General features: G+C 45.2%; 1 protein-coding gene and 1 pseudogene across 1 annotated transcript; both read right to left on the minus strand.

Moving 5' to 3' along the window:
• Positions 1–7,993: 7,993 nt before the first annotated feature.
• LOC142246748 (olfactory receptor 1L4-like) lies at positions 7,994–8,923 on the minus strand (annotated as a pseudogene).
• Positions 8,924–20,114: 11,191 nt separating this feature from the next.
• On the minus strand, positions 20,115–21,068 carry LOC142246749 (olfactory receptor-like protein DTMT). Its single transcript, XM_075319798.1, has one exon. It carries the CDS (start codon positions 21,066–21,068, stop codon positions 20,115–20,117), a length of 954 nt encoding a protein of 317 aa, XP_075175913.1.
• Between the last annotated feature and the right edge of the window lie 2,153 nt (positions 21,069–23,221).

A 23,221-nucleotide genomic window follows, 5' to 3' on the forward strand; every position in this document is an offset into this window, starting at 1 on the left:
CTGAGTGCACTGGGGGTGTGTTCTGAGTGCACTGGGGGTGTGTTCTGAGTGCGCTGGGGGTGTGTTCTGAGTGCGCTGGGGGTGTGTTCTGAGTGCGCTGGGGGTGTGTTCTGAGTGCGCTGGGGGTGTGTTCTGAGTGCGCTGGGGGTGTGTTCTGAGTGCGCTGGGGGTGTGTTCTGAGTGCGCTGGGGGTGTGTTCTGAGTGCGCTGGGGGTGTGTTCTGAGTGCGCTGGGGGTGTGTTCTGAGTGCGCTGGGGGTGTGTTCTGAGTGCGCTGAGGGTGTGTTCTGAGTGCGCTGGGGGTGTGTTCTGAGTGCATTGGGGGTGTAATCTTTTGAGTGCACTGGGGGTGTGTTCTGAGTGCACTGGGGTGGTGTGCTGAGTGCACTGGCATGTGTTCTGAGTGCATTGGGGGTGTAATCTTTTGAGTGCACTAGGGGTGTGTTCTGAGTGCACTGGGGAAGTGTTCTTCTGACTGCACTGGCATGTGTTCTGAGTGCACTGAGGCATTTTGTGTCTTCTGAGTGCACTATGGTGTGTTCTGAGTGTACTGGGGGTGTTCTATACACTGGGGGGGTGCTGCAGAGTGCACTGGGGGGGGCATCTTCCTCTGAGTGCACCAGGGTGTGTTTTTTTGAGAGCACTGGGATCTTGTACTGAAGCATTGGGGGTGTAATCTTTTGAGTGCATTGGGGGCATATTCTGAGTACACGGGGGGTGTTCTATGTTCCCTGTGGGGGGGGTGTTCTTCTGAGTGCACTGGGGCAGTGCTGTGAGTGCATTGACACACCCCTGTGCACTTTCAGTCTGATTTGTTTTCGGATTCTACTATAGATTTCTCATGATTGGTACATCAGATCTCTTCAAGAAAAGTATCGAGAAGTTCCCCTAAATTACAGTTCAATAATATGTTTTGGGAAGATCCTATACAGGCTATGACTAGATGATGATGTGTTTTTGAATGCGGCTATAATTGGTTGTCTGTAACATCACATCTGTATTCAGTCTCTTATTGTTATTAAACGTTTTTCAGCATTTACCTTGTCTAACAATGTGGTTTTGTTATGGCTTTTTTTCTTTTTCGTTTTTTAGTCTTTAGTAAGGTCAGAAATGTGCTTCCAGCAGCTGCGGAAAAAGAACATCCTACAGAATTTGACAGTAAGGGGGGCTTTACACGTTGCGACATCGCATCCGAAATATCGTAAATCCTAGATGCGCCGATAAACGATTGCAAAAGCGTCGAAAATCGGTGATCTGTGTAGGGTCGGTCATTTTCATAATGTCGGTTGACCGCAGGTACGATGTTGTTTGTCGTTCCTGCAGCTCCACACATCGCTGTGTGTAAACTCGCAGGAGCGACGAACATCTCCTTACCTGTGTCCTGACGGCAATGTGGAAGGGAGAAGGTGGGCGGGATGTTATGTCCCGCTCATCTCCGCCCCTGCGCTTCTATTGGCCGGCCGATTAGTGACGTCGCGGTGACGCCGAAAGCACCTCCCCCTTGAAGGAGGGATTGTTCGGCGGTCATAGCGACGTCGCCGAGCAGGTATGTGTGTGTGACGCTGCTGTAGCGATAATGTTTGCTACGGCAGCAATCCCCACATATCGCATGTGCGACAGGGGCGGGTACTATCGCGCTCGGCATCGCTAGCCGATGCTAGCGATGTCGCAACGTGCAAAGTACCCCTAAGAGCAAAATGAAAGATTTGCACAATCTCATTCACATGGTGCTTTGTTTTCCTTGCTTTATTTTTCTATATACCGTATTTTTCGGATTATAAGACGCACTTTTCCTCCCAAAATTTTGGGAGGAAAATGAGGGGTGCGTCCTAAAATCTGAATATAGCTTTACCTGGGGGCTGTCTGCGGCGACCGGGTGTGTTCAGGCGGCCGGGTGCCTGTGGCTGCGTGTGGACGGCAGCCGGGTACCTGTGACTGCGTGCGGACGGCAGCCGGGTACCTGTGACTGCGTGCGGACGGCAGCCGGGTACCTGTGACTGCGTGCGGACGGCAGCCGGGTACCTGTGACTGCGTGCGGACGGCAGCCGGGTACCTATGACTGCGTGCGGACGGCAGCCGGGTACCTGTGACTGCGTGCGGACGGCAGCCGGGTACCTGTGACTGTGTGGAGGCGGCAGCCGGGTACCTGTGACTGCGTGGAGGCGGCAGCCGGGTACCTGTGACTGCGTGGAGGCGGCAGCCGGTTACCTGTGACTGCGTGGAGGCGGCAGCCGGGTACCTGTGACTGCGTGCGGGCAGCAGCCTGTCGGTGCCGGCTGCCTCTCTGTGCGTGCGGGCGGCTGTGCGGCAGGTTTCCCAGTGAGTCCCCGGTCCCAGTTTCAAATGATGGCAGCGGGAGTCAGCGCGTGCGCAGATGGAGCTCTTGGATGAGGCGCCATCATTTGAACCGGGACCGCGGACAGATTGGACACTCACCGCACCGGCCTGCTGCACCACTCACCTGCTGCCGCTGCCACTACTGGCCTGCCGCGCCTGCCGCCACTGACCCCCGATGCTACCGACACTGACCGCCGTGGGTGCCAGCACTACCTCTGCTTCCTGTGACCCTGCTTCACCACCACTGCTGCACCCCTCCGGTAAGAGAATACCGGAGTATAAAACGGACCCCATTTTAATTTTTTTTACCTTTTTTTATCTCTAAATTTGGGGTGCGTCTTATAATCCGGTGCGTCTTATAAAGCGAAAAATATGGTATATATATATATATATATATACAGTTAGGTCTAGAAATATTTGGACAGTGACACAAGTTTTGTTATTTTAGCTGTTTACAAAAACATGTTCAGAAATACAATTCTATATATAATATGGGCTGAAAGTGCACACTCCCAGCTGCAATATGAGAGTTTTCACATCCAAATCGGAGAAAGGGTTTAGGAAGCATAGCTCTGTAATGCATAGCCTCCTCTTTTTCAAGGGACCAAAAGTAATTGGACAAGGGACTCTAAGGGCTGCAATTAACTCTGAAGGCGTCTCCCTCGTTAACCTGTAATCATTGAAGTAGTTAAAAGGTCTGGGGTTGATTACAGGTGTGTGGTTTTGCATTTGGAAGTTGTTGCTGTGACCAGACAACATGCGGTCTAAGGAACTCTCAATTGAGGTGAAGCAGAACATCCTGAGGCTGAAAAAAAAGAAAAAATCCATCAGAGAGATAGCAGACATGCTTGGAGTAGCAACATCAACAGTCGGGTACATTCTGAGAAAAAAGGAATTGACTGGTGAGCTTGGGAACTCAAAAAGGCCTGGGCGTCCACGGATGACAACAGTGGTGGATGATCGCCGCATACTTTCTTTGGTGAAGAAGAACCCGTTCACAACATCAACTGAAGTCCAGAACACTCTCAGTGAAGTAGGTGTATCGGTCTCTAAGTCAACAGTAAAGAGAAGACTCCATGAAAGTAAATACAAAGGATTCACATCTAGATGCAAACCATTCATCAATTCCAAAAATAGACAGGCCAGAGTTACATTTGCTGAAAAACACCTCATGAAGCCAGCTCAGTTCTGGAAAAGTATTCTATGGACAGATGAGACCAAGATCAACCTGTACCAGAATGATAGGAAGAAAAAAGTGTGGAGAAGAAAGGGAACGGCACATGATCCAAGGCACACCACATCCTCTGTAAAACATGGTGGAGGCAACGTGATGACATGGGCATGCATGGCTTTCAATGGCACTGGGTCACTTGTGTTTATTGATGACATAACAGCAGACAAGAGTAGCCGGATGAATTCTGAAGTGTACCGGGATATACTTTCAGCCCAGATTCAGCCAAATGCCGCAAAGTTGATCGGACGGCGCTTCATAGTACAGATGGACAATGACCCCAAGCATACAGCCAAAGCTACCCAGGAGTTCATGAGTGCAAAAAAGTGGAACATTCTGCAATCGCCAAGTCAATCACCAGATCTTAACCCAATTGAGCATGCATTTCACTTGCTCAAATCCAGACTTAAGACGGAAAGACCCACAAACAAGCAAGACCTGAAGGCTGCGTCTGTAAAGGCCTGGCAAAGCATTAAGAAGGAGGAAACCCAGCGTTTGGTGATGTCCATGGGTTCCAGACTTAAGGCAGTGATTGCCTCCAAAGGATTCGCAACAAAATATTGAAAATAAAAATATTTTGTTTGGGTTTGGTTTATTTGTCCAATTACTTTTGACCTCCTAAAATGTGGAGTGTTTGTAAAGAAATGTGACAATTCCTACAATTTCTATCAGATATTTTTGTTCAAACCTTCAAATTAAACGTTACAATCTGCACTTGAATTCTGTTGTAGAGGTTTCATTTCAAATCCAATGTGGTGGCATGCAGAGCCCAACTCGCCAAAATTGTGTCACTGTCCAAAGATTTCTGGACCTAACTGTATATAAAAGCAGCGTGTCAATTTTTTTTTCAGCTTTTTTTGCTGCTGTTTTCCGTTTGATATCCAAATGGCTGAGCACTAAAAAAACTACTGTAATCTATGCTGCAGGTTACTGGCTATAGCTACGTTTTTCACGCAGCGTGCATACTCGTAGGCCTCTTTCAAACGTCCAGTTTTCACTTATCCATCCTGTGATGTTCTTGGATATAACATACATCCATTATAATGTATGGTGCTGTATACAAATCCATATGATGTTGCACTTACCCCGCTTAATCCAAAACGGCATCAGAGCGAGAGAGAGATTTGGTATCGTCGTGTCCGTTCTATGAAAATATAATTTTGTTTTAATCCATAACATTTTTTAGAAACACTGGAATTGCCATTTTTTCGGTCACAATCCTTCCCCCCCCCAACAATGAAATAGAAAGCGATTTAAAATGTTATGTCCTCTGAAATTGCATCAGTCAAAATTCCATACAAAAAATAAAAGAAAAAAGATTTTACAGGTCTCGGAAAATGTCGACACAAAAAAAAAGACTATAAAATGACAGCAATAGAATCTTATCTATAATCCTGACCTGATGAATCATGTCACCATGTCACTTATACCCCGGACAAACCCTTTGCAAAAAAAATGAACCCTTATCTGATTGTCTAAAAATTAATAATAGTATGAAGGGATGATGTTATTGAGACGAATGATAGTATAGAAATCTTTTATAGGCAAGGTATCTACGCGTTCAAAGCAATACAATCGAGTTGTACAAAACAAATCTCAAGTCATAAACTTGTGTAAAAACATCAGGCAAAGCAAACTCCACGCACTTTCGCCAACAAAAGAGCAGAACTGATGATTTAGGCGCAAATAAGATTGGAAATGGTTCCAGTGAGTATTCACTGCGACACGTTATAAAAACTGGGAAAAATCTTAAATTACGCCAAATAATTGATGAAGCACCATTAATGCTTCATCAATATGAAGCTGAAAGAGCACAGATCTGCAAGAAAACATCTCCAAAAACAGTTGTGAAAGATGAAACTTCAGAGACATTCATCTGCAGGAAAATTCAGCTTTAGAAACACACGGGTTTATGAGACATGACGCTGCAGAAACCCACGAGTCTGCTGGAAGATGATTCAATAACACACAGGTCTACTGGAAGATGACGCTTCATAAACACATGGATCTAATGGAAGATGAAACTTCAGAAACAAACGGATCTGTTGAGAGATGAAGCGTAAGAAACACACTGGTCTACTAAAATATGAAGCTTCAGAAACACACGGGTCTACAGGAAGATGAAGCTTCAGAAACACACGGGTCTACAGGAAGATGAAGCTTCAGAAACACACGGGTCTACAGGAAGATGAAGCTTCAGAAACACACAGGTCTACTGGAAGATGACACTTCATAAACACATGGCTCTAATGGAAGATGAGGCTTCAGAAACACATGTGTATACTTGAAGATTAAGCTTCAGAAAAACATGGATCAAATGGAAAATGAGGCTTCATAAACGGATCTGCTAGAAGATGAAAATTCATGAACACACAGGACTACTGGACGATGATGCTTCAGAAACACGGGTCTACTGGAAGATGACAATTTATAAACAAATGGATTTGCTGGAAGATGAAGATTCATTAACACACAGGACTACTGGAAGATGAAGCTTCAGAAACATGGATCTGCTGGAAGATGAAGATTCAGAAACACACAGGTCTACTGAAAGATGACACTTCAGAAACACACGGGTCTACTGGAAGATGACACTTCAGAAACACACGGGTCTACTGGAAGATGACACTTCAGAAACACACGGGTCTACTGGAAGATGACACTTCAGAAACACACGGGTCTACTGGAAGATGAAGCTTCATAAACACAAGGGTCTACTGGAAGATGACGCTTCATAAACACATGGATCTAATGGAAGATGAAACTTCAGAAACAAACAGATCTGCTGAGAGATGAAGCGTAAGAAACACACTGGTCTACTAAAAGATGAAGCTTCATAAACACACGGGTCTACAGGAAGATGAAGCGTAAGAAACACACGGGTCTACAGGAAGATGAAGCTTCAGAAACACACGGGTCTACTGGAAGATGAAGCTTCATAAACACACAGGTCTACAGGAAGATGGAGCTTCAGAAACACACGGGTCTACTGGAAGATGAAGCTTCATAAACACACGGGTCTACAGGAAGATGAAGCTTCAGAAACACACGGGTCTACTGGAAGATGAAGCTTCAGAAACACACGGGTCTACTGGAAGATGAAGCTTCATAAACACACGGGTCTACAGGAAGATGAAGCTTCAGAAACACACGGGTCTACTGGAAGATGAAGCTTCAGAAACACACGGGTCTACAGGAAGATGAAGCTTCAGAAACACACGGGTCTACTGGAAGATGAAGCTTCATAAACACACGGGTCTACAGGAAGATGAAGCTTCAGAAACACACGGGTCTACTGGAAGATGAAGCTTCATAAACACACAGGTCTACTGGAAGATGAAGCTTCATAAACACACAGGTCTACTGGAAGATGACGCTTCATAAACACATGGATCTAATAGAAGATGAAACTTCAGAAACAAACGGATCTGCTGAGAAATGAAGCGTCATAAACACACTGGTCTACTAAAAGATGAAGCTTCAGAAGCACACAGATCTACTGGAAGATAAAGTTTGATAAACAAACGGATCTATTAAAATATGAAGCTTCAGAAACACACAGATCTACTGGAAGATGAAGTTTCAGAAACAAACCTGCTGAAAGATGAAGTTTCATAAACACACATGACTACTGGAAGATGAAGCTTCAGAAACACATGGGTCTACTGAAAGATGAAGCTTTAAAAACACGGATCTGTGGGAACACAAAGGTCCAAAAACACCCATCTGCAGGAAGATGAAGATTCAGAAACACAGATTTGCAGAAAGACAAAGCTCCAGAAACAGTGATCTCCATGAAGATGAAGCGTCGCAAACAAACAGATCTGCAGGAAGACGAGGATCGAGAAACACAGATCTGCAGGAAGACGAGGATCGAGAAACACAGATCTGCAGGAAGACGAGGATCGAGAAACACAGATCTGCAGGAAGACGAGGATCGAGAAACACAGATCTGCAGGAAGACGAGGATCGAGAAACACAGATCTGCAGGAAGACGAGGATCGAGAAACACAGATCTGCAGGAAGACGAGGATCGAGAAACACAGATCTGCAGGAAGATGACATTTCAGAAACACAGATTTGCAGTAAGACAAAGCTCCAGAAACAATGATCTGCAGTAAGATGAAGCGTCGAAAACAAACGGATCTGCAGGAAGACGAAGATTAGAACAATAGAACTACAGGAAGACCAAGCTCCAGAAACACAGATCTGCTGGAAGATGAAGATTTAAAAACACAAAAGTCACAAAACTAATATTTCTGGTTATTAGTGCAGTATAAGTACAGCAATGTGTTTAGGTCAGCCTTGCAGAGAAGAGATAGAAAGCACCACAACAAGCAGCGTTGTGACAAAGAAAACCTATTACATCTATATGTTCTTCATGCCTGAATATTATAATTTTTTTTAGACATTATCTATTTTACATTTATGTTTTCTTCTTTAGTCCCGCTAGTCTCAGCAGAGCCTTCTTAACCTCTTTATTCCTAAGACTGTATATCAGTGGATTTATCATGGGGGCGACTGTGGCATACAGCACTGTGAAGACCTGTTCCAAGAGGTCTGCGTACTGCGATGATGGCATTACAATCACCACGGCCACTGTGACGTAGTAGATCAGGAGGACAGTGAGGTGGGACGTGCAGGTGGAGAAGGCTTCCTTCCTTCCATCAATAGATTAAATACACAGAATGACATTGATAATTTTCACATACGAGGCCACGGTACATACAAATGGGCAAAACCCAAACAGAACGAATTCTATGTACATGACGACAGAGAACAAGCTTGTCCCGCTGCAGGAGATTTTGGTGAGAGCCTTAGAGTCACAGAAGAAGTGTTGAATGATATCGGAATGACAAAAAGACAATCCCGTGAACGAAAGTAACAGGAAGAATCCGTTCAGACATCCGCCTATCCATATGGAAGTCATCATCAAGATGCATGTGTTTCGACTCAAGACAAGTTGATAGCGTAAGGGATTACAGATGGCAACATATCGGTCGTAGGCCATAGCGAACAACAGCAGATCCTCCGTACTTCCGGTCCAGAAAAAGAAGTACAGTTGCGTAAAGCATTGATGAAAGGACATGGAGTCATTTCCGGATATTAACATTTCCAGCAGCTTTGGGATAATGACTGTCGTATATCCGATATCCACTATCGATAGATTACATAGGAGTAAGTACATCGGGGTGTGCAAATGGCTATCTCTATATATGACCGCTATGGTAACGGCATTGACGACTCCTCCGAATACATATAGGAAGGCAAACACCGTGGAAATAAGCGGCTTATCCTCTGCGGTACATGAAAACGGCACGATGTGGAAATATCTCGGGGAGGTGAGGTTCGCCATAACATTTTGTAGGTGCACTGCAAGAAAAGAGCTCGACGTGAGTGCAAATCTGACAAATAGACCCGTCTGGACTTAAAACGCGTTGATAGTTTTTACTAACTCAAAAAGTATCCTACCAGCAGGCTAATCTTTCATCACGCATCCCTTTGTGTAAAGCTCGATGGATGGGCAGAAACACAACCTCTATAGGAAGAAACTATGTTTTTGTTCCGAGTACAACAATGGTCCTGGTTGTAGCTGCTATCTGTGCAGCCATTATAGGTGCACATGTAGGGAGCTCAGAGCTAGCCTTCAATAAATGGCACCGGCTGGGATAAAATGCAGGCGTGCATAATCAGTGTCTAATGGAGAACCTCTAGTAAAAGGAATCCCTGCCACGTTCATCTGGATAGCGAACAAAGTTATTGTTTCCAGAAACCTTTGCTTTAGCTCAGGCCTGTATTGTGGGTGGATGACACTTTTTATTGCCTAGCTGATGACACCTCTGCACCACCGGTAACTGAAGTTTCCAGATTTACGTGAAGTCTTCTCGTTCCTGTAGATACAAGCAGTGTGATGCTAGTCACTACTTACGGGTAGTATGGATGGAGGAGTAGTCAGGAAAGCCGGGGTCTGGTAACAGGAGGACACGTTGGAGCTCAAGGAGTAAGCAAAGGCGTAGTCAGGTCAATATCCGAGTGTCATGACCATGCTCTGCAGGCCCACCATCCTACAGAGCCGGTTTCTCGCCTTTGCTATGTAGTCCGGCTTTCTCCAGGGTTTTCGGCCTCTCTTACCTTGGGGAAGGGGTTCCTCCAGGCCTCGATTTAGACTCCCCTCCGCTTTATTACAGAGCCGATCCTGCTGCAACGCCGCCAGTGATATGTCCGGTTTCGGCAAGTACTCGGCTCTGTTCTGCTTGTGCCTTCCCTGATCTTGTCCCTCTACCGCTCCCTTCCTCCATCTCTCCCGACTTCCTCCGTCATCCCCTGATTCCGTCTTGCCCGTCCCGGTGTTCTGTCCTTCGTGTATCTCCCTCTGTCTAACCCACCTTCTCCACTCTTCCCATCCCTGTGGACTAATCTCTTCCCCACTTACTGACTGTCTCCACCTTTGTTACAGCTTCGGCTAGTGCTCTGACTCTGTCTCGATTTTCCCTATTGTCCTGATGTTACCTTTTTGTGCATCGATCTTGGTCTGTTTGACTACTCTACCCTAGGTTCTGCGTCACCTAGTGTTTCTTCTAAGGGTGCGCTCACACATCCGGCTTTTCGTATACAGTACAGTGGCAGCAAAACAAGAGCCGGTCACATGCTGTCATGTGACCGGAGCATGTGACCTGGAAGTTGCAGCGCTGCCACTGTACTGTATCATACTGTACTGGCGTGCGCCACATCCGTCAAACCGGCGAAAAGCCGGATGTGTGAGCGCGCCCTAACAGTTCCTGTCTGTTTGTGCTTTGGGGTCACCTGGTGGTTTAGCCTCTAACTGCAGCAGGTGTAGCTTCACACTGAGGGTGAGAAATCCTGGAGAGCACGTAATAGGTTCAGGGAGAAAACAGAGACTTGGTCAGGTAACGGTCCGAGGTCAGAAGGCAGGAGGTCACGACAGGAACAGGGAGCGGGCAGAGAGAAGTCAAATAACAGTCTGGGGTCAGAAAACCAATATCAGAGCACTAACAGAGACACAAGGCAACAACACAACTGCAGAACCAGAGAATGCAACTGGCAAGGTTCAGGGCGAGCATGCTCAGTAAAAATACCTGAGAGATCAACATGGAATCCTGCGCTGTCAATCAGGCGGCTAGCTCAGAAACTCAGGAAGGCGCAGCAGAGCATCTCCAAAGGCAAAATGCTCTGCACTTCTCCTGACAAGCAGGTTACGTTTCAGTGACTCATAACATTTGTGAAATTTAAGTAAAAATTTAAAATGCTTTATCTTTCAAATAAGAAAATCTATATATCAAGAGAATCAGGTGCAAACGAGAATATCTCTTACCCAGGTCACTGTGCCAGCAAATGCAATCTATACCTGTAACCTGAGCTACATTTCTGTTAGGAAAGAAAGAAATAAAGGAGGATATTTATACTGTACAGATCCTCATGGGAGCATCACACACTGGAAGAAATTATACTGGGAAACAACTAAGGAAAGATGGATTGTATAATGTGATCCATCTGTCTCTTCTATGTCAGGAGAGTCCCACAGGGAAATGATAACACTGCAGCATCTGCTGTATTTACATCGTCTTCATTATGTTATTATTATTAGGATTCATTATGTTATTTTTACCTTCTCACTGGTTTATAATTTACTTACTCAGTGTGTTGTTTCTTTAACAACTTTGCATAATTCTAAAGTCTCAATGTTTTGTCCACTGCAAGCAATTATACTGATCCCAAGTTACGTCCTGTATTATACTCCAGAGCTGCACTCACTATTCTGCTGGTGCAGTCACTGTGTACATACATTACTGATCCTGAGTTACCTCCTGTATTATACTCCAGAGCTGCACTCACTATTCTGCTGGTGCAGACACTGTGTACATACATTACTGATCCTGAGTTACCTCCTGTATTATACTCCAGAGCTGCACTCACTATTCTGCTGGTGCAGCCACTGTGTACATACATTACATTACTGATCCCAAATTACCTCCTGTATTATACTCCAGAGCTGCACTCACTATTCTGCTGGTGCAGTCACTGTGTACATACATTACATTACTGATCCTGAGTTACCTCCTGTATTATACTCCAGAGCTGCACTCACTATTGTGCTGGTGCAGACACTGTGCACATACATTACTGATCCTGAGTTACCTCCTGTATTATACTCCAGAGCTGCACTCACTATTGTGCTGGTGCAGACACTGTGTACATACATTACATTACTGATCCTGAGTTACCTCCTGTATTATACTCCAGAGCTGCACTCACTATTCTGCTGGTGCAGCCACTGTGTACATACATTACTGATCCTGAGTTACCTCCTGTATTATACTCCAGAGCTGCACTCACTATTCTGCTGGTGCAGTCACTGTACATACATTACATTACTGATCCTGAGTTAACTCCTGTATTATACTCCAGAGCTGCACTCACTATTCTCCTGGTGCAGTCACTGTGCACATACATTACATTACTGATCCTGAGTTACTGTATATCCTTTATTATGCTCCAGAGCTGCACTCACTATTCTGCTGATGCAGTCACTGTGTCACTGTGTACATACGTCCTGTATACCTCCTGTATACTCTGGAGCATATTGACACAGAATGGTAGACTAAAAGCCACTTTACACGCAGCAACATCACTAGCGATGGCGCTGCCGATCGCACCCGCCCCCGTCAGTTGTGCATCACGGGCAAATCGCTGCCCGTGGCGTACAATATCATTAGTCCCCGTCACAAAGACTTACCTACCTAGCGACGTCGCTGTGGACGGCGAACCGCCTCCTTTCTAGGGGGATGGTTCGTGCAGCGTCACAGCGACGTCACACGGCAGCCGTCCAATAGAAGCTGAGGGGCGGAGAGCAGCCGAAAGAAAGACACGCCCACCTTGTTGCCGGAGGACGCAGGTACGGTGTTATTCGGCATTCCCGGGGTGTCACACGTAGCGATGTGTGCTACCTCAGTAACGACCAACAACCAGCGCCTTGCACCAGCAACGATATTTGGGATTAGAACGACGTGTGAACGATCAACGAGTAGGTGAGTAATTTTGATTGTTATCGGTCGTTCGTTTCACACGCAACGACGTCGCCAACGAGGCCGGATGTGCGTCACGAATTCCGTGACCCCAACGACATCTCCTTAGCGATGTTGTTGCGTGTAAAGCCCGTTTTAGTGTCATTGATTAAAGACATTTTTTTTTAGCCTGAACAGAAGTTTCATTGTGTCTTCATCCAAAATAGACTTAAGTATGTTTCCGAAATGCAAGTGGATTTAGACTGGCTGACATCGCATTGAGAGTCAAGGGCTGCGATAACCATTATATCATCCACGAGGCATTCTTGGCCTCTGGGCACCTTTTCTTGCCTAGTTGTGTTGTTCATCAGGAAACGTTCTTGTCGGAGAAGTATTGTGTCATCAATTTGTGCACACCTGGTAATTGTATATTGTATGGGCCTTGCTGGTTTGCTAAAGTTGGCAGATGAGTTAAGGCCGCTTTACACGCAGCGACATCGCTAACGAGATATTGCTGGGGTCACGGAATTTGTGACGCCAATCCGGCCTCATTAGCGACGTCGTTGCGTGTGACACTTACGAGTGAACAGCTAACGATCCCAAATACTCACATAATCGTTGATCGTTGACACGTCGTTCATTTTCTAAATATCGTTGCTCGTTTTGGACGCAGGTTGTTCGTCATTCCTGAGGAAGCAGATATCGCTAGCGATATCGCACCGTGTAAAGCGGCCTTTAGTTGTACAATTTATGGAATCAGAACAACTTTTTTTGTTTAGATGTGACGCCTGCAGACGAGGCTTTGCAAAAAGCCTCAAAAATGAAACCGAATCATGTGGATTTTTCAGCCTGTGTTTTAATAAGATGCTTTGTGGATCCCAACAGAGGCTTGTAGGTTCCAAAACGTGAAATATTCTATTCTGTAAACAGCGCCCCTCCAGTAATATCTCTAGGATATAGACATTTTTTTTACACTCCACTGGATTTTCTTAAAAATTTTTAGCTTTGGCCCAGAAAAATCAGAGGGTATCATGTCTATGTTCTGTCCTAATGAATAGAAGTGTAGTTTCTTTTATTACCATAGAAAAGTAGCAGGGCAAAATATTGACTGGAATAAAAAAAAAAGAATATAAAATGTATTAAGTAATTTCCATGAATGTGTGGGATGAGATGTAACCTAAAGGCCACTTTACACACACAGATAAATCTGTGGCAGATCTGTGGAAGATCTGTGGTAGATCTGTGGCAGATCTGTGGCAGATCTGTGGCAGATCTGTGGCAGATCTGTGGTAGATCTGTGGTAGATCTGTGGTAGATCTGTGGTAGATCTGTGGTAGATCTGTGGTAGATCTGTGGTAGATCTGTGGTAGATCTGTGGTAGATCTGTGGTAGCAGTGAAATTGTGGACAATCAGTGCCAGGTTTGTGGCTGTGTATAAATGGAACAATATGTCCATGATTTCACTGCAACCACAGATCTGCCAAAGATTTATCTCTGTGTGTAAAGTGGCCTTAAGGAAGCTTGGATTGCTGTACAACGTCTGGAAATGCAGGACCCATCCAGAACTCAGTGCAAGAGACCCATTGGAAGAAGAACAGACAGAGCGCCGATATCATCACTGCTGGGCAATCTTAGGGTGGCTTTACACGCTACGAGATCGCTAAAGCGATCTCGTTGGGGTCACGGAATTTGTGACGCACATCCGGCCGCGTTAGCGATGTCGTTGCGTGTGACACCTATCAGCGATTTTGAATCGTCGTAAAAACGTTCAAAATCGCTCATCGGTGACATCCCCCCTAATCTCAATTATCGTTTCTGCTGCTTCTACAATGTAGTTCGTCGTTCCTGCGGCAGCACACATCGCTACGTGTGACACCGCAGGAACGATGAACCTCACCTTACCTGCGGCCGCAGACAATGAGGAAGGAAGGAGGTGGGCGGGATGTTCATCCCGCTCATCTCGGCCCTTCCGCTTTGATTGGGCGGCCGCTTAGTGACGTTGATGTGATGCCGAACGAACCACCCCCTTAGAAAGAAGACGTTTTGCCGGTCACAGCGACGTCGCTAGGCAGGTAAGTACGTGTGACGGGTCCGCGTGATTTTGTGCGCCACGGGCAGCAATTTGCCTGTCACACAAACGATGGGGGCTGGTACGCACGCTAGCGATATCGGTTATCATATCGCAGCGTGTAAAGCGGGCCTTAGACTATGTGCCCATGGGAGATCGTACCTGCGGAGTTTTCTGCAGGTATTTCCCCCGCTTCACGCAGCAACTCCCCGCATTCCGCAGCTATCAATTGCTGCGGTATATCTGTGGAATTGTTGCGGTAAACCTGCGGAAACAGTGCGGATTTTGTGCGGAATTCCAGCGGAATTCCCGCCCTGTATCTCCACAGTGGAGGGGCAGGAATTCCACAGATATTTCCGCATGAATAATGGACATGCAGTTACGTGCGGGAAATCCGCAGCATTTTCTGCAGCCACAAACCGCAGCATTGATACAGCACTCCCCAATCCCATAGGATAACATGGGGAGTGTCTGTAGTTGCGTAAACTCGCGGATTTATCTGGAAAATTTAGAAAATCCGCGGCAATCTCCGTGGTTACTTTCTCCTGTGCGCAAATAGCCTTAGAGTACCAGGGGCATGTGTCGGACTACTAAAGCACTGTGCATTAGGTAGTCTGATAGGCTCACCTGGTGAGGTGGATCCCCAAAACCGCAGGTCAGGATGCACACATGGACCCTGTGTGTTGGCACACCAGGCGGTCAGGCACATGGTACGCAGTGGCAATGAGAACAGCAGAAAAACTAGCAATGCAGGACACGAAAGAAACCACTGAAGTAGGAAGATAGCAAGTCTGAAGCAGGCACACAGGTGAAGGCAATGTGAACAGTCTCCAATAGCAAATCGGGACGTTTGCAGCAGGTCATAGGTGAAGAACGGGAAGCCCTGTCAAGTTGAGACAGGTGTGTAACGCTTAGCAGCTGGCCACCTTTTTACATACCGTATTTTTCATTTTATAAGACACATCAGATTATAAGATTGACCCCAAATTAAGAGATCAAAAAATATGGGGTCCGCCTTATAATCCGGTGGTGTCTTGCTGGAGGGGGAACGGCCGTGGTGGTGGAGCGGGGTCGGATGAGGAAGGGGTGGTGATGGAGTAGGGCGATGCTGCCGTTGGTGCAGCGGGTGTCCCAGATGTGCGTTGCAGATGGTGGCGCTGTGAGGCAGGAGGAACATCCAAGAACTGTCGGCTGTGTATGCTTCAAAGAAATGGCGCCCGGAGTCGGCGCGTGGGCAGATCGAGCTATCGGCTCAATCACAAGCAGAGATTTCATCTGCGCATGCTCTACCTCCAGGCACCATTTTCCTTAAGTCCTCTGCTCGGAGATCAATAGGCCAGATACGGCACGTGCGCAGATGAGATCTTGAGCATGCACTGACTCTGGGCGCCATTATTTGAAGCCTGCACTGTCAACATTCAGTATGGCTGCCCCTGCCTCACCGCTCACAGCGCTGCAGAGCCCACAGCACAGCCCAGCGTGCAGCATCGCCCCTGCCTCCTGTGACGCTGCTCCACAACCTCCCGGTAAGCTACATTCGGCTTGTAAGCTGCACCCCTCATTTTCCTCCCAAATGTTTGGGAGGAAAAGTGCATCTTATAATCCAAAATATACAGTACATATGAAGAAGGGACTGGAAATAGGACAATCCTCTGTAGCACCATTGAAACGGAGACCCCCTATTCTCTAGGATGGATAGTAAAAGCACGGAGTCCATCCTGTAGCTTTCAATGCAGGTCCCTTCAGTTAAAGGGTATGTCTAGGACTTAATGACCTGTTTTAAGGACAGGTCTTCAATATCAAGTCAGTGGGGTCCGACACCCAGTATCCCCACCTATCAGTTGTTTGCAGCTCCCGCTAAGACTAAATCTGCACAAGTAGAGATGGCACAGCACAGCTCTGCACACTGAGTGCCCACTATCATTTACTTTGGCTCTGTTACTACAAAGTAAGTGTAATCTGAGCTGCAGTACCGACATCAGCTACTAAACAGCGTACGCTGCTGTGCTATTCCATTTCTGTTCACTGTGTGCATTCGTCCCCAACGAGAGATGCAAACAGCCGATCCGTGGTGGTGCCTGATGTCGGACCCCCGATGGTCTGATACTGATGACCTGTCCTCAGCATAGTACTCAAAGTAGATACAATATAGGCAGCACAACTCTCCAGTGATAGGATAATAATATTGGGTGCAGGGTCCCGGGGATGGGGGGGGGGGGCGACCACTTGGCTCCCTTTTTAACAACACTACCAATTTGGGGGGGAAACAGCACAAAAAACAGCTTATCATATGGTTGAAAACTTTTTATTTAGGATTATTCCAATAAAAAATTCTCATCACTACAGTGCTTTGAAAAACTTTTCATACCCAATGAATTTTTCCACATTTTTTCCACGTTACACCCACAAAAGTAAATGCATTTCTTTATTGGGATTTTATGTCATATATCAACACTAAGTACAAGTATTTGGGAAGTATAAGGAACTGGTACCTGGTTTTCTAAATATTTAAAAAAATCCATAAATCCAAAAATTGTGATGTGCATTTGTATTCAGCCCCCCCCCCCCCCCCCGAGTCAATACTTTGGAAGACCACCTTTTGCTGCAATTATTGTTGCAAGTCTTTTGGGGGATGTCTCTACCAACTTTGCACATCGTAAGAATTAACTTTTTATCACATTCGTCTGTGCAAAATAGGTCTAGCTCATTGAGATTGGATGGAAACATGTATAAACAGCAATTTTCAAGTTGTCATATATCAATCAGAATTTGGTCTGGACTGTGACCGGGACATTCACAGACATGAGTATGCTGTGATCTAAACTATCCATTGTACCTCTGGCAGGATGTTTAGGGTCATTGTCCTGCTGGATGGGGAACCTTCACCCCAGTTTCAAGTCTTTTGCAGCCGGGAGCAGGTTTTTCTCCAGGATTGCCCTGTACTTAGCTCCAGCGTCGGACTGGGTACCGGAGGAATCTCCAGTAATGCCAGACCTGGATTCAGTTACCTGCTTTGCACTCTGGAGCTCTCACCTGCAGCCTGGACTGATCTCAGAGTTTGCAGGAGTGAACCGCGAGCGCCGAGTGATTGATTCCCCGGCGATTGAGGTTGAGTTCATGACAGCTGCAGACAGGCCGGGCTGCACTCTGGAGTTCAAGTGAGAGCACCGGACATCAGCCTGGCCTGTCTGCAGCTGTCATGAACTGAACCGCAGTCCCCGGGGAATCAAATCAATCAATCAGCGCTCGCGGTTCAGTCTAGACTGCACTCTGGAGCTCAGATGAGAGCTCCAGAGTGCGATGCAGGTACCTGAATCCAGGCCTGGCATTACTGGAGATTCCTCCGGTAGCCAGTCGGACGCTGCTTAGCTCCATCCATCTTCCTATCAACTCTGACCAGCTTCCCTGCCTCTGCTGAACAAAAGCCTCACCATGACAGTGTAGTTGGTGGTTTCAGGGGGATGTGCAGTCTTCGTTTTCCACGACACATGGGGTTTTGCATTTAGCCCAAAAAGTTATACTTTGGTCTCATTTGACCTAAGCAGTAGCACCTTCTTCTGCTTGCTTTCAAAAATGTCTTTCTTCTTGCCACTCTTCCATATTTGGGAAGTACATGACACTAATAGTCATCCTGTGGACAGATTCTCCCCCTGAGCTGTGATCTCGGCAGCTCCACCATGGGCTTGGGCTCCTTACCTGACCTTGGGCTTCTTAGCTCGTTTTCTAACTAGTGCTCTCCTTACTTGGGATGTCAGTTTTGGTGGACGGCCATGTCTTGGTGGGTTTGTAGTTGTGCTATACTCCTTCCATTTTTGGATGATGGATTGAAATTTGCTATGTGAGATGTTCAGAGCTTGGGCTATTTTTGTATAAGCTAATAATATAACATTTATTTGTTTATATAGCGCCACAACACTTTACATACATCAGAAACACTCTCCATTGGGGCTAACAATCTAAGTTTCCTAACTGTATGTCTTTGGAGTGTGGGTATACCTAGAGGAAACAAACCAACGCAAACACGGGGAGACCATACAAACTCCTTGCAGATGTTGTCCTTGGTGGGATTTGAACCCAGGACCCCAACGATGGAAGAATGCAGTGCTAATCACAACCCAACCCTGCTTTACTCTTCTCAACAATTTTATCCCTGACCCGTCTGCTGTGTTCCTTGGTTTTCAAGATGCTGTTTGATTCCTAATGTTCTCAAACAAACCTCTGAGGTCTTCACAGAACAGCTGTAGTTATACTGAGAATAAATCACACCCAGGTGGACACAAATTCCCAATTAAGTGACTTCTGGAGGCATTTGGTCACTCAGAATTTTGATTAGGGGTATCAGACTACAGGGGGCTGAATACAAATGTATTTTGTAATTTTTAGATTTTTAAAATATTTTTAAATTTAGAAATATAATTTCATTTACACTTTACAAATACTTGCAACTTTGTGTTGGTAAATCACATAAAATCCCAATAAAATACATTTAGGTTTGTGGGTGTAACTGAATAAAATGTGGAAAACTTCATGGGGCATGAATACTTTTTCAAGGCACTGTATATAATGGATTACAGCAACACTTCGTATTATGTCCACTTCATCAGGCCAGGTGTAAATACAGAAGTGTTTTTTTTTAAAAAAAAGGTAACCCAGTATCAAAAATCATCTACATATCCGACTTCCTATTACATTTCATAACCTGAAACATCTCTGAATTTCATTATATTAAAATGTGAACTCTCGATATAAATAGTGTTTTGGAGCATATTTGTGGAGCGCTATTCCCACCACCACAAGTCGTTAGACCATCCTAAAGATAGGTCATTAATATTTACGGCCAGGAAAATCTTTTTGAGTTTTAGAAGAAGACAGTGGCGGGGATGTGAAAAGCAAAAATCGTAAAGGAAGAATTAAACATTGTTTCCATTGGTGTAAATGTGATTTATTATTATTATTTTTTATTTTTTTTAATTACTTTTAACTCTACATCAATCCTTCAATAAATTATCTTCCTTTTTTATTTTAAAATGTAATGTATAACACAAAATTATTAACCTAATTTTTATAACCAGACAAGTTAAACAAATATCCTTGGACTCCTACTATCAAGACAAAAAGGTTCCGGTAAATTGAAGCTCATGTTCACTTGACGAGCTAAGAATTATAGTAGATGGTCTGCTTCTGATGGTTTCCGGGTCTTTTTGGATACTTCTATGCAGTGTGAAGGTGTCTGTACACATAGGATTAAATTTGATGAAAGTCGACGATTTTAACCATAAGCAACATTTGCCAGGTGAAATCGAACAATGAACAACTGTCTTGATGACCGATAACACACAATCTTCATTGTCTAAAACTAAGTTGGTTCTTTGATTTTTTTTCATCCAATAGATGAAAGATCTTCCACATGTAAGTTCTGGCACGCCTAGGTATTTCTCATGCCGATAGACATTTTATTAGTGGATGGCATTTCTGAAGGTGGACCATCGCTTTAATGGCAACAATCTCATCACCGCCCGCTTCACATCTTTATTCCTCAGACTATAAATCAGTGGGTTCAGTGTTGGTGTACCTGTTGCATATAACAAGGTAAAGATCTGATCCAGAATATGTGAGTATTTAGTTTTCGGCAATAAGTACACCGAAGCCGCTGTTCCATAGTAGAGCAAGATGACGATGAGATGGGACGAGCAGGTGGAGAAAGCCTTTGTTCTCCCGTCTCTGGATTTTATGCGAAATATAACCTGTAATATTTTTGCATAAGATGTCACACTACATAGAAACGGACAAAGTCCAAAAAATAATAGCTCAAAATAAATTACTGAATAAAATATCTCCTTGCCGGCACATGAGATCTTCGTTAGGGCTTTTGCATCACAATAGATGTGGTGAATTGTGATGAAATGACAGAAGGACATCTGTGAGGTCGGGACCGTGATCAAACATGAGTTTACCGCTGCACATAACCATATGGCGGCCATACAGATGAAGCATACTTTTTTACTCAGTATAGTGTGGTAATGTAGAGGCTTACAGATGGCAACGTACCGGTCATAGGCCATTGCAAACAGTAGAAGATCTTCTGTCCCGGCAGCCAAAAAGAAGAAGAACATCTGGGTGAAGCATTGTGGGAAAGACATTTTGTGATTTCCGGATGAAAGTATATGTAACAGTTTTGGGATGACAGTTGTCGTATAACACATGTCCACCAAGGACAGGTTACAGAGGAACAGATACATGGGGCTGTGCAGCTGCTGATCCAGATAGATCAGAGTTATGATCAGCACATTCATGAGAATTCCAAGAGAATAGAACACTGCGAACATTCCGAAGACGAGCGGAGAGCGGTCAGCCTCATCGGAAAAGGGCAAAATGTGGAATTCTGTAGGAACAGATGTGTAGTTTTCCATGGAATGATATAATGGAATTTCAGCGGATTTATCCCTTTGAACCTTGTCAAAAATAATATAAAAGCGAGTATGAAAGAAAACATTCAAGTAGTCCAAATTCTGACAAACTATTATTAGACTAAGGCTACAGTATAATTTTACATCTGTGTCTTGGCTTCTACTGATAATGTAAACATAAGCCGGACCGCTTCAGTTAAGTCCTTTTAATCGCCAAATGGGAGTGTGAACAGAACCTAAGTCATTTTTTCCAGATATGTAGAACTTCATGTTTTATTTCTTTAAAAGATCAGAAAACCTAAGTACTCAAGAACGTGACTGTCCGTATCACGTAATATCAGGATTGAGAGAGATGTGTCCTCCTCCTCTCCCCAATTGGATTTTTTGTGTTAAATGACAACTATGTGTTCAATTACATCAAATATGAATTTTAAAAAAATCCTTGTCTGCTTCCATTTATTTCATGAAAGGCAATAAGAAGTTGTCACAGCCCCCCCGTCCCAATATAGACTTAAGCGGGCTTTACACGCTACGACATCGCTAATGCGGAGTCGTTGGGGTCACGGAATTCGTGACGCACATCCGGCCGCATTAGCGATGCCGTTGCGTGTGACACCGATAAGCGATTTTGCATCGTTGCAAAAACGTGCAAAATCGCTAATTGGTGACATGGGGGTCCATTCTCAAATCTCGTTACTGCAGCAGTAAAGAGGTTGTTCCTCGTTCCTGTGGCAGCACACATCGCTGCGTGTGACGCCGCAGGAACGAGGAAGCTCCCCTTACCTGCCTCCCGGCCGCTATGAGGAAGGAAGGAAGTGGGCGGGATGTTACGTCCCGCTCAGCTCCGCCCCTCCGCTGCTATTGGGCGGCGATTCAGTGACATCGCTGTGACGCCGCACGGACCGCCCCCTTAGAAAGGAGGCGGTTCGCCCGTCACAGCGACGTCGCCGGACAGGTATGTATGTGTGACGGGTCTGGGCGATGTTGTGCGACACGGGCAGCGATTTGCCCGTGTCGCGCAACAGATGGGGGCGGGTACCCACACTAGCGATATCGGGACCGATATCGCAGTGTGTAAAGTAGCCTTTAGTTGAACAATTATTGAAATGGTTTGACCCATAATTAAAATGAATAGTCGAATATAACTGACAACCAAATCCACTAAACCAGACACTTAATGTTTCAATGACACCAGTTAAAGGCATTTACGAGTACTTTTTTTTGCTTTGGGGCTAAGAACTTACTGGCACTTAGTCTGCCCTGTGACGATTTCTCCCGTCTCAGGTGGTGATTTTAAGGCTTCATTTGACCTCAAGTCAACACAGAAGTTCCTTCTTTTCTGCTTTGCTCTGTCGATTGGGCATCACTGCTGACATGCTGATTGACAGCTAGATTTTCTCAGGCAGCAGGGTACCAGCTGTCAATCAGGAAGCTATCGACAGTAACGTCCCTTCGACAGAACAAAAAAGCCACTCTGCTATGTCAAAGGAAGCTGAAGAATTGTCAGCAGGAGCGGAACGTGACTGTTCGACGCCGGCACAGACCATCACAGGGCACACCAGGCAAATAGTTAACTACTTGCTGTTAAGTTCTTAACCCCATCGTAAAAAAAACCCCAAAATTCTAGATAACCCTTTTAAATAGTTGAGATATCTTAGGAAGCTAGTGATCTACTGTTTCTTCAATTTAATGTGTTGGAAGTAGAAAAAATTGATAAGTGTAACGATTGAGTAGTTTTACTCAAATCTTGATGGTCAGAGGACTAGATCAAAATATCAGATATCTTGAGTGGTTTCAGGTATGCAGTGGTTAGTATCTAACAAAAATGGTTAAATATGGAGGACAATCGGGAAGTTAGAGACAGGATTATGTGCATCCTAGAGCCATTTTTGTGTTTGGGGAGTGAACATTAGGCCATCTGTTCCAATCCCAAACAGAAATTGAAGAAACAGTTGTCAGAACTCACTGCACATCTCATTCTGTTGTGTATGGGGCTAGGTAGTCACAGACCTATCAGATTGCCCATGCTGGGCCATAGAGCAATGGAAGCAGGTGGCCTAAAACAATGAATTATGTTTTCTTATTTTACAGTATGTGTATGCCTGGGAGCATGTGTGTCACTTACCTAGAGAAAAGGTCTTACATCTGGGCGATGT

Source organism: Anomaloglossus baeobatrachus, chromosome 7 (assembly GCF_048569485.1).
Source record: "Anomaloglossus baeobatrachus isolate aAnoBae1 chromosome 7, aAnoBae1.hap1, whole genome shotgun sequence".
Classification (NCBI taxonomy): domain Eukaryota; kingdom Metazoa; phylum Chordata; class Amphibia; order Anura; family Aromobatidae; genus Anomaloglossus; species Anomaloglossus baeobatrachus.